The sequence below is a fragment of the Chenopodium quinoa genome, unplaced genomic scaffold, assembly GCF_001683475.1.
Source record: "Chenopodium quinoa cultivar QQ74 unplaced genomic scaffold, ASM168347v1, whole genome shotgun sequence".
Taxonomy (NCBI): Eukaryota; Viridiplantae; Streptophyta; class Magnoliopsida; order Caryophyllales; family Amaranthaceae; genus Chenopodium; species Chenopodium quinoa.
In genome coordinates this window covers 2,798,878-2,810,923 of record NW_018744988.1, presented here as the reverse complement: position 1 = coordinate 2,810,923, position 12,046 = coordinate 2,798,878, and the positions used below count along the sequence as shown (strand labels likewise).

Here is a 12,046-nt window from a genome sequence, read left to right as displayed (position 1 = left end):
AAGGAACGGTTCGAATAGTATCTACTGGAATCACCGAAAACATTGTTAAAATACTTTTACGAGAAGGCTTTATCGAAAATGCGAGAAAACATCAAGAAAGAAACAACTACTTTTTGGTTTTAACTCTGCGACATAGACGAAATAAGAAAACCCCTTATAAAAATACTTTCCATTTAAAAAGGATCAGTCGACCTGGTCTACAAATTTATTCGAACTATCAACGAATTCCTAGAATTTTAGGTGGAATGGGGATTGCAATTCTTTCTACCTCTAGAGGTATAATGACGGATCGAGAGGCTCGACTAGAACGAATTGGCGGAGAAATTTTATGTTATATATGGTAATCCCTATACTATCTGAATTGGATCCAAAATTTTCGATTTGTGAACAAAAAAAGAGAAAAGACAGCTTGTCTAATATCATTCCTCTATTAGTTGATACTTTAAGGGGGTTTTGTCTGGAATGAAGGAACAAAAATGGATTCATGAAGGTTTGATTACCGAATCACTTCCTAATGGTATGTTCTGGGTTCGTTTAGATAATGAAGATCTTATTCTCGGTTATGTTTCAGGAAGGATACGACGTAGTTCTATACGAATCCTACCGGGAGATAGAGTTAAAATTGAAATAAGCCGTTATGATTCAACTAAAGGTCGTATAATTTATAGACTCCGCAACAAGGATTCGAACGATTAGATAGTTTTTCAACTTCAACACTCCTTTCTATAAGAATACAATTCGAGATTCAAAATATTCAAAAACCTATTTTCTTCCAAGAATTAGATTCAAAATAAAAACAACGGAATAAAAAATATGAAAATAAGAGCTTCTGTTCATCAAATTTGTGAAAAATGCCGGCTGATCCGCAGACGGGGACGAATTATAGTAATTTGTTCTAACCCAAAACACAAACAACGACAAGGATAACTACTATACTAAAAACTAAAAGGAACTATCTAGAAAGAATTGCTAAAAGATTTGATTGATATAAAAAACGGAAAGATTTGTTTTGACATGAAATGGATATATCCATATATCGTTGACTTATTTTTATGAGATGAAAAAATATGGCAAAACCTATACCAAAAATTGGTTCACGTAGAAATGGACGCATTAATTCGCGTAAAAGTGCACGTAAAATACCAAAGGGAATTATTCATGTTCAAGCAAGTTTCAATAATACCATTGTGACTGTTACAGATGTACGGGGTCGAGTAGTTTCTTGGTCTTCTTCCGGTACTTGTGGATTCAGGGGTACAAAAAGAGGGACACCGTTTGCGGCTCAAACTGCAGTAGGAAATGCTATTCGTACGGTGTTAGAGCAAGGTATGCAACGAGCCGAAGTCATGATAAAGGGTCCTGGTCTCGGAAGAGATGCAGCATTACGGGCTATTCGTAGAAGCGGTATACTGTTAAGTTTCGTACGAGACGTAACCCCTATGCCCCATAACGGCTGTAGGCCTCCTAAAAAAAGACGTGTGTAGAAATCACAATTGAAGATATTTCAAGAGAAATAAATGATTCAAAGATATGATCAATTTTGTAAAATATTACTATGGTTCGAGAGAAAATAAGAGTATCTACTCGGACACTTCAGTGGAAGTGTGTTGAATCAAGAACAGATAGTAAATGTCTTTATTATGGTCGCTTTATTCTCTCTCCACTTATGAAAGGTCAAGCTGATACAATAGGCATTGCGATGCGAAGAGCATTGCTTGGCGAAATAGAAGGAACATGTATCACACGTGCAAAATCTGAAAAAATACCACACGAATACTCTGCCATATTGGGTATTCAAGAATCAGTACATGAAATTTTCATGAATTTGAAAGAAATAGTATTGAGAAGTAATCTATATGGAACTTGTGAGGCGTCTATTTGTGTTAAGGGCCCCAGATGTGTAACTGCACAAGACATCATCTTGCCGCCTTATGTAGAAATAGTTGATAATACACAGCATATAGCTAGCTTGACGGAACCAATTGACTTGTGTATTGGATTACAACTTGAGAGAAATCGCGGATATCATATAAAAGCACCACATAACTTTCAAGACGGAAGTTATCCGATAGATGCTCTATTCATGCCTGTTCGAAACGTGAATCATAGTATTCATTCTTATGGAAATGGGAATGAAAAACAAGAAATGCTTTTTCTCGAAATATGGACAAATGGCAGTTTAACTCCAAAAGAAGCACTTTATGAAGCCTCCCGGAATTTAATTGATTTATTGATTCCTTTTTTACATGCAGAAGAAGAAAACTTAGATTTAGAGGACAATTAGCCCAAAGTTTCTTTCCCCTTTTTTACCTTTCACAATAGATTGACTGAAATACGGAAAAACAAAAAAAAAATAGCATTGAAATTTACTTTTATTGACCAATTAGAATTGCCACCTAGGATCTACAATTGCCTCAAAAAATCCAATATACACACATTATCGGACCTATTGAATAACAACCAAGAAGATCTTATTAAAATCGAGCATTTTCGTATAGAAGACGTAAAACAAATATTTGGCACTCTAGAAAAGCATTTCGTAATTGATTAAAAAAAATATGAAAAAAAAATGACTTGAATAGGTGTATCTAGGGAAAATTCACTTCGAAGCGACTATTCCCTAGATACACACGTCGTGTTATTTCAGAATTGAATCAATTTAAAAAAGACCTAAAGTTAAGGATTTATCAATAGGTAATGTTGCTCCAATACCCAGCCAAAGGGCTACTATGGTACCAACCAAAAAGACAGTTGTAGCTACTGGACGCCGAAATGGATTTTGGAATTTATTAACATTTTCTAAAAAAGGAACGGTTAATAATCCCGCGGGTACTGAAACCATTAAAAGAACGCCTAATAACTTATTTGGCACTGTACGAAGTATTTGAAATACAGGAAAAAAATACCATTCAGGTAATATTTCCAAAGGAGTTGCAAATGGATCCGCCGGCTCACCAATCATTGATGGTTCTAAAACTGCCAAGCCTACGTTACACGCAATAGTACCTAAAATTACTACAGGAAAAATATATAAAAGATCATTAGGCCATGCGGGCTCCCCGTAATAATTATGCCCCATGCCTTTCGCTAATTTAGCCCTTAATACAGGATCATTCAAGTCAGGTTTTAGAGATTCGATTCATCCCCCCAAAGAACCGGACATGAGAATTTTTCATCATTCGGCTCGAGCAATAATCAAAAGAACCAAATGGATCCAGAATATGGATCTTATCCATCTAAAAGGTTCCCTGTAAGAACCTATTTATTAAATCCTACTTTCCAAAGTTGTAATTATACATGGAAAGAAATTCTGCTCTTACAAATAAATGCTCAACACCCAAGTAGGCTTACAAAGTTGATCATGCTCAAATGCTTTTTGGGTCGTCTCATACCTTGTAATTGGTGTTTATCTCCAAGTATTTTGGATATTTTGACTTTCTATAAAATAGAAAATTATATATTTATATTACAAATAAAGGGTTTACTTGTTACTAATATAGCCTAGTCTCTATTGTTCTTTAGATCCCTGGTTTCACTCCGATAGTATCATAGATCAAGTCAATGCAAAGGAAATGAATGCATTTCAATACTATTCAAACTATTAATAAAATAATAATATAATCTAGATTATATTATGCAAAATCACACACTCGACTGGATCTTACGGAGCCCGTTCATTCATCACATGATTCAGGGTTGATCATAGAATAGATTCTCTTGAAACGAACCAACCTATCCTCTTTATAGGACTTACTTATATGGCGATTGGACAAAAGACACATTTGAGTATGAATTTTAATGTGACAGAAACGGACATATACCTGCACGGCCTAATCAATAGTTCAAGTCAGACACTCCCATAATCCATTTTCATTTCGTAGAATTACCCTCAACTAGTTATGTTAAATAACTAAACATAAAATTTAACTAAATAAAAAATTATGAAGTTGAAGGAAAATGTCCAAATACATAGATTATCATTTTCAATAATCCATACATGTAGCAATGAAATACTATTGTTCTTCCCTCAAGTAATAAATGATTGATTACAAATATCTATGATATACTTTTTCTATTCTATAAGGGCCCAGAAATACCTTGTTTACGTATCATTAGAAAGTGCATTAACATAAATACGGAAGTAAGAAGAGGCAATACAAAAGTGTGTAAACTATAAAACCGAGTCAAAGTGGATTGTCCCACACTAGCACTTCCACTTAATAACTCTACCAAAGGTGATCCTATTACAGGAATAGCATCCGGTACGCCCGTTACAATTTTGACTGCCCAATAACCAATTTGGTCCCGAGGTAAGGAATAACCAGTTACGCCAAAAGAGGCGGTCAATACACCCAGAACCACACCCGTAACCCAAGTCAATTCGCGTGGTTTTTTAAACCCACCGGTGAGATACACACGAAATACATGCAGGATCATCATTAGAACCATCATACTTGCCGACCACCGATGAACGGATCGTATTAACCAACCAAAGTTGGCTTCAGTCATTATATATTGAACAGAAGCAAAAGCCTCAGTAACGGTTGGACGATAGTAAAAAGTCATCGCAAACCCGGTAGCTACTTGTACTAAAAAACAAGTAAGTGTAATTCCTCCTAGACAATAAAAAATGTTTACATGAGGAGGAACATATTTACTGGTTATATCATCCGCAATCGCCTGAATCTCGAGATGTTCTTCGAACCAATCATAGACTTTATTGAGATAGGTAAACTGTTAAACCCCCCTAAGAACTGTATATGAGACTTTCATCTCGTACAGCTCAAGCAGACACACCCAAATACTGATTAAATTAGAATAGAAAGTTGCAAACTTCGTAATCCCCTGTTTTCTTTTTTCGGAAGATAGGAAGGGATAAAAATCCAAAAGTTCTTCTTTGTGTTCATAATGCCAAAATATCAAGTCGGCGCATTCGTCTTTCTCTTGATTGTTACTACAGGCCTCTTGAATATTCTCTTTTCCTTTTTTTCTTTCATTTGTTATTTTTGTATTTGTATATAATGCGACTTTTTTGCTTTTTTATCATTGATAGGAATTTCTCTTGTTAAGACCCTATGAATCGATTGAACCCCAGATTCATACTAGAACCACGATGATTCAATAAAACCCTAAAGCTAAGCACAAAGATTCCTTGAGTAAGAACCATTGGATCATCACTTATTAAATCAATAGGATAGGTATTATTTTATAATTATAACTAATAATACAAAAAAATTTGTCTGTTGGTTAAACAAAAAAGGCATCAAAAGGAGTTTGAACGAAAAAAGATTTCGATTTATACCTTTTTATTCTTTCTTTGAAAAGCAAATTTTTCTGAATCCGATCTCGAGGTCTGAATATTAAATATGAATCATAGTTCAAATATTGTTTGATCTATTTTAGCTATTCCGTGTTTCAGATACCAAAAAAAATATCCAACGAGGTATAACCATCTCTATCAGGATAAGATGACAGACTCATTTTCTGTATTATCAATAGGATCCATTCTAACAAGTCACACACTCATATTCCGGAAATACAGAAAGAAATTCCGCGATCGAACTACCAAAAGGGGATAAAAATCGGAGTCTAAAAAACGCACTTTGTATTGTTTGTATTGAAAGGCTAGAACTTTCCGGTTCTTTTGTCTTTCATTTTTTTGTTTTTGTGGATTTAATTCATTGAAATTCCATCCAGTAAAACGGAAGAATTATAAATTTCCAAAATAATAGAAAGGAATACTGCAAATAAAGCCATCACAACTCCCATCAAAGGAGTAGTTCCCCACCCAGGAGCTACTTTACCATATTCCGAATTCAAGGGTTTCAAAAGAACCCCTACGGTAGTAGGTTTTGGACGAGATCTAGAACTACTCTCAACGGTTTGTGTAGCCATAAATTCGATTATATTCATTGAGATCTGTTGACTTTGTATACCATTCCGTTGTAAATAAATGATTTTATCATAGATCCATTGTGGTCTTAAAATTATATAATAATGGAAACAGCAACCCTAGTCGCCATCTTTATATCTGGTTTACTTGTAAGTTTTACCGGGTATGCCTTATATACCGCTTTTGGGCAACCCTCTCAACAACTAAGAGATCCTTTCGAGGAACACGGAGATTAGTCGAAGTAATGAGCCTTCCAATATTGGAAGGCTCATTACTTCAATTGAAATGATGAAAAATCATTTCATTTTTTAGTTGAAATTTTAGGAGGTTCCCGAAAAAAAATAGAGAAAAAAATTATCCCTAGAGTAGAGACTAATAGAAATGTATAAACCAATGCTTCCATAGATTCGATTGTGGTTTACAATTATAGCTTCCATACCTGTTTACTTGAGATTATTTTCCCAATAATGATAACAAAACGGTGGTAATTCAAATCAAGATTGCTCTAGTATCCTCTGTCAAATAAAAAAAAATAGAAGCAAAAAAGCAATGTTGTATTAAACTCCTTGTCTTCTTGTAGTTGGGTCTCCAATTTTTTGGAATGCGCCAAATTCTACTTGAACATCCAAATCGGGGTCAATCCCAGCAAAAACATCTCTGAATAAGGTTCTAGACCCGTGCCAAATGTGTCCGAAGAAAAAGAGTAGGGCAAAGGAAGCATGGCCAAAAGTAAACCAACCTCTTGGACTACTGCGAAAAACACCATCTGATTTCAAAGTAGCACGGTCTATTATTTCAAATTGATTAATTTCCCTTGGAACTTACTATCAGTCACTCTTTGAATTAGGATTTATTTGGGGGGGGGGGGAGAGAATAAACATATAATTGATTAAAATAAATATTAGTAGTGTGGGTTGTAAAAGCATTTAACATTATACAAAGAATTTTATATCTGAGAGCTTCTCTGTTGTTGAAAAATATTTCCTTGGACCTAAAAGTTTGGATAAAATATCTGTAAAAGATTATGGAACTCTTGTTTGTTAGTATTGTTCACTAGCATAGAAGCATTGGCCTTGTGTTTTTGTGACATTTTGAAATCTCACACTAGCCTTGAAATGAACCTGCTTATTTGTATGAAGTACAGAGTAGTGATTGTAAAGTATTAAAGTTTATGTCTAGTGCTTGTTCTTTTTTTATTTTTGAAGCATCTCTAGTGCTTATTCTAGTTATATTGGAATTTGCTTTTGTTTTAGGTCTATATCTGTATGTTACACACTTTTACCATAACTCTACTCGTTAGATGTGATTGAGAAATCTTGGTTTATTGGGTGCAGGACGCCAGGACCAACCCTCAACCAAGTTTCATAATCCCCAAGTGGTGGACGTGCTTTAGACTATCTATGTTCTGGTTACAACCTTACCATTTCAAATATAGATATCGAAAAGTTTAGTGAGTACCTCAAAGGATTATGTAGTGTAAGCTGGGGTTTTGTTATTGTGATTTTTTAAAAAAGGTACTGAGGATTGTTGTTATCATTGCAATTTTTTTTTTATAATGATCTAGGTTGTGATATAATTCTGAAATCGCTATAATTGAATTCAAACTCTTTTTCAATATTTTACAGACCAGTTGGTTTACCTGTTATGGTTCAACACTATGACTTCCGAGTTTCTCCCTAATTTCATTTCAATTTGGGTAGGAAAAAAAAAACTTAAAATTGGTCCGAAAGTGTATAGATTAACCTTCGGTTTTTTGAGTATTGTAGCCTTGGAAACGAGAATGGATGAGGATCCCACAATCCTGAAAAAAAGAGGTTATGTGAATAGTGCACAAAGTTAAATTTATCATCTAATTTAGAACGGAGAAAGTAATTCCACAAGTTTACTCATATTTCAAAAATTTTAGTACTCTGTTTAATTACATAATTTCATCTTCATTTTCACATCTATATCTATACTTAGTATTTAAAAACACAAACCACAAATTTTTCATATGACAAATGGCATTACAATTCACAAGTTACTCATCTATTTATGTTTAAGTCTTTATGCATCATACAACTTGCAAATTCAACTAAGAAAATGAAGTGTTTTATTTCCACCATAATAAAATAATGTTTTAATTAATACACATTACATAAACATATAAATTATAATAAAAATTGTCTTTTCATCTCTAAGACTTTAAATATAATTTAAAATAATATGTCATTTTATATCCCACAATCTTCACGTGTATATATCTAACTAAATTCATTCATCTTCTTTCATGGTTCTACCCTCTCTCACTTTTTTTTAATTTCTTTTAAGTTTAGAAATGAAATAATCTTCCGACATGAAAATAATTAACCCAAGTAACAACTCGTGCATTGAACGGGCCAAAAAGCTAGTTTATGCTTGATATATAATCCATAACCAAAAATGACTTAGAATTAAAACTATTTGACCTAACCCGAAACAGACCCGATCAACCGCTTTGACGGGTCTACTTAAAATGCATCCAGATCAATATGGGACGTGGAGAAAGAATGTCCGCAACTCCTGCCTCTCATACGAACCACAAACAAAATTCCAAATGGTCATCTATCACCTTACTACCCCTTCCTCAAGTAAAGGAGAACGCAACAAGTAGAACATTCTTGACACCAAAACACCCCAATATAATCTCAATCAATTTTACATTTTACCCAAATCATTTCATAAAAAACCCAATTCAAAACTACCCAAAAATCCTTAAACAAAAATGGGTATGATCTTGGGCAAAATCACAGTAGAAACCCCAAAACATGAAGTATTACAATCAACAAACGAGTATGAAATACGCAAGTACCCATCATCAGTTATAGCCGAAGTAACATATGATCCAACCCAAATGAATGGCAACAAAGATGGTGGGTTCACCATATTAGCCAATTACATTGGTGCTTTGGGTAATCCTCAGAACACCAAAGCTGAAAGCGTTGCTATGACAGCCCCAGTTGTAACACAATCTAAGGCCGTGGATGTCGGGGAGAAGATAGCTATGACAGCCCCAGTTGTAACAAAAGAGCAAAGGAGTGGCGATAGCGAAGGCGGGGAAAAGAAGATGGTGACAATGCAGTTTATATTGCCTGATAAGTATAAAAGAGTTGAAGACGCGCCGAAGCCGTTGGGTGAGAGGGTGGTGATTAAAGAAGAAGGGGAAAGGAAGTATGGTGTGGTGAAGTTTAGTGGAGTTGCGAGTGATGGTGTGGTGAAGGATAAGGTGGAGGGGTTGAGGGTTGCTTTGGAGAAAGATGGGTATAAAGTGATTGGGGAGCATTTGTTAGCTAGATATAATCCTCCTTGGACTTTGCCATTTTTGAGGACTAATGAAGTTTTTTTACCAGTTGAGTGAGAGATTAAATTAGAATAGGTTGTAATTTATGAATTTATTTTTTTTTTAATTTTTTTTTTTTTTTTTTTTTTTTTTTTTTTTTTTTTTTTTTTGTGTGTGTGTGTGTGTTTTGTGAAACTATGAAGTATAAATCTTTTTTTGTCTTAATCAATTGTAATTTGCATTTTTTTAGCATATTTTTCTTGATGTAATAATTGTAAACACAAACATGCAACAAAGTGCAATATGCTATTATGTATGCCATGCCATTATATAATGGCTTATTGCACTTAGTTGCATGTAAACATAAACTCAAATAGCCACAATCGGACCCATTATGAAATGAATAATTCATTATGTGAATAACAAGCTTGTGGACAACAAACTTAGATATAAACTCATATATTAACTTATTCATAAACAATAGATTCGGATAATAACAAACCGACTTAAAATTGAACGAATGATAAACTATGTAAGTATGAACTAGATGAATAAAAAATAAGTATATTTGGAGACTTAGTTATTATGTATAAAAGTGTCCATATTTTAATTTTACAATAATTTTGAAATATTGGTTAATTTGTAATTAAATAGTTTTATAATAACAACAAAATAACTATTTTGGGTCCATTTAGTATGAGTCTACTCAACTATAGCTAAAAGACTTCCACAAAAAACAGTTTTGCTTTAGCCAAACTCTTCCTTATCTTCCTTATACACCTTACAAAATTTAAACACATTACCTCAGCTTTGTCCTTTGTAACCTCTAATCTATTCTATTATTTCACAAAATAAAACAAACAAATTAAAAAGAGAAAGAAAAAAAAAAAAAAAGAAGTATGGCTACCATGACTTCCTTACAGTATTATGGGATGCCATCCTCCAATTTCCAGCAGAAAAGGCAGCATTTACCAAGCAGTGTACTCAACTGCATCACCAATTCAAATGGCATGATCAAGCAGTCCTCGAGAAGCCGAAATGGGGTGCAAAGGAGAGCTGTGAGTGTAGTCAGGTGTAGTAGTAGTGGAATTGGGATAGTAGATTTCATAGGAGGTGATCTTCTGAAGCCTGATATAGGAAAATGGTTATCAGATGTGGAGGAGCATAAGGCCCTTGCTATATACACCCCACATGAGGGTGGTTATGAAGGCCGGTACCTGAACCGCCTTACTCGTCTAGGCTATCACTTTCTCGATGTCTCAGCTCGTGGACTTGGAGACCCGGAATCCACCCTCACCAAGATTCACCCTGTCTGCCCTGTGAGTCTGAAAATCCTGCTCTGATCTATCAGCATTTTGTACTGTTCTATTGATCTACTCTGACAACTGTAGCTTGTATATTATGAGTCAGTAATGTGAATGACATGAACTTTTATGCTAAGAAAAACTGCAGAGATGACTTACACTGCAGAAAATTATGTTACTCCGACGTGTACTGGTAGGACATAGGTATTTGTCTATTAGACACAGATGTTTCATATAAAATATATGATGATGTAAAAACAAAAGTCTGATATTGCTTCAGAAGTAAGTGTGAAGAAATATATGTATGTTGGAATGTAGAGGATCTGACATAGGTACTTGAGGTGAAATTACAAGTCTGAGTAATATAGGCTGACAAACCGAAATTATTAGCTTTCTAGCCTAAGTTTACCTCTTTCAACTAATTTTTTTTCTCTTTAAGGCTATGTTTGGATAACAAAAAATGGAAGGAAAGGAAGGGAAGGGAAAGGGAGGGATACAAAGTTCTTTGTTTGGATAATATGTTGGGGGAAGGAAGGGAAGGGGGAGGGAGAGATCCATTTTCCCTCCTCCTTTGATAAAGACCATCCCTTCAAAATTGGAGAGATTTGGAGGGAAAATGAAGCTCATCATTTCCTCCACTTTCCCTTCCTTCCCCTTCCTCCCATTTACCTCCCTTCCATTTCCTTTCTAATTTCTTATCCAAACATAGCATAATTGATTTGATTTTCAGCCTCATCTTGGGAAGCAACCCATAGCGAGGTGGTGGTTTCCTCCGGAAGTTGATTATAGACTTGAAGCTCTTCCTTCTGATGCTAAGGGCCTTATTGTCTGGGTCATTGAAGCCAAGGTAATTCAACTATTTCCTTCTTTCAGGAAGAGGACATCTTATTTTATTTGACAGTTACAACAGAAAGTCAGTGATACTAAATTCTGCATTATGTGATTCTGTCCAGGTTCTTTCTAAATCAGAGCTGCAATTTCTGGCACTGCTTCCATCTCTTCGACCCAAAGTCCGAGTAGTAGCAGAGTGTGGTAATTGGTATGCTGTTCAGATTTTGGGTTACCTTACATATGACTTTAGTGCAATGATTTTTTTCATGGATCTGAAAATTTGTTGCTGACATTGATTATATTCATCTTGGTGTATTATGCAAATAGGAGAAAGTTCATGTGGAAGCCACTGAAGGAGATTGCAGGACTATCCCCTATGCAGGAACCGTGACAGACGATACTGTAAGGAAATTACAGCTGATCATGAGAATTTTTTTAAAAAATTATAGTTTATTAAACTTTTTCACTCTAATAGCAGTGATCTTCAAAATGTTTGTGAGTAGTTGTACAGCAATGTAAAATATATTGAGTAACTGATGAAAGTAAAAAGGTGACTGAAATAATGCTTTGTATACAGAACAGAATTAAGATCAGCTGGATAAAATTAACTCAAATAGGAGTGTAGGACTGTAGAAGATTACAGAACACAACTCATAAATTGCGTAAAAAGGAAAAAAAATGCTACGAATAAATTTTTGATAGACTAAAATAATGTATTTG

The 12,046-nt window shown here is 34.6% G+C and overlaps 2 protein-coding genes across 2 annotated transcripts; both read left to right on the top strand.

Annotated features, from left to right (window-relative positions):
• Window positions 1-8,325: 8,325 nt before the first annotated feature.
• LOC110706684 (heme-binding-like protein At3g10130, chloroplastic) lies at window positions 8,326-10,095 on the top strand. Its single transcript, XM_021884639.1, has one exon. The coding sequence runs from the start codon at window positions 8,637-8,639 to the stop codon at window positions 9,267-9,269; it is 633 nt and encodes a 210-aa protein (XP_021740331.1). The 5' UTR covers window positions 8,326-8,636; the 3' UTR covers window positions 9,270-10,095.
• On the top strand, window positions 10,056-11,905 carry LOC110706683 (NAD(P)H-quinone oxidoreductase subunit N, chloroplastic-like). The gene is made up of 4 exons (XM_021884638.1): window positions 10,056-10,510; window positions 11,226-11,342; window positions 11,449-11,534; window positions 11,654-11,905. The coding sequence occupies exons 1-4, from the start codon at window positions 10,091-10,093 to the stop codon at window positions 11,715-11,717; spliced, it is 687 nt and encodes a 228-aa protein (XP_021740330.1). The 5' UTR covers window positions 10,056-10,090; the 3' UTR covers window positions 11,718-11,905.
• Window positions 11,906-12,046: the final 141 nt, after the last annotated feature.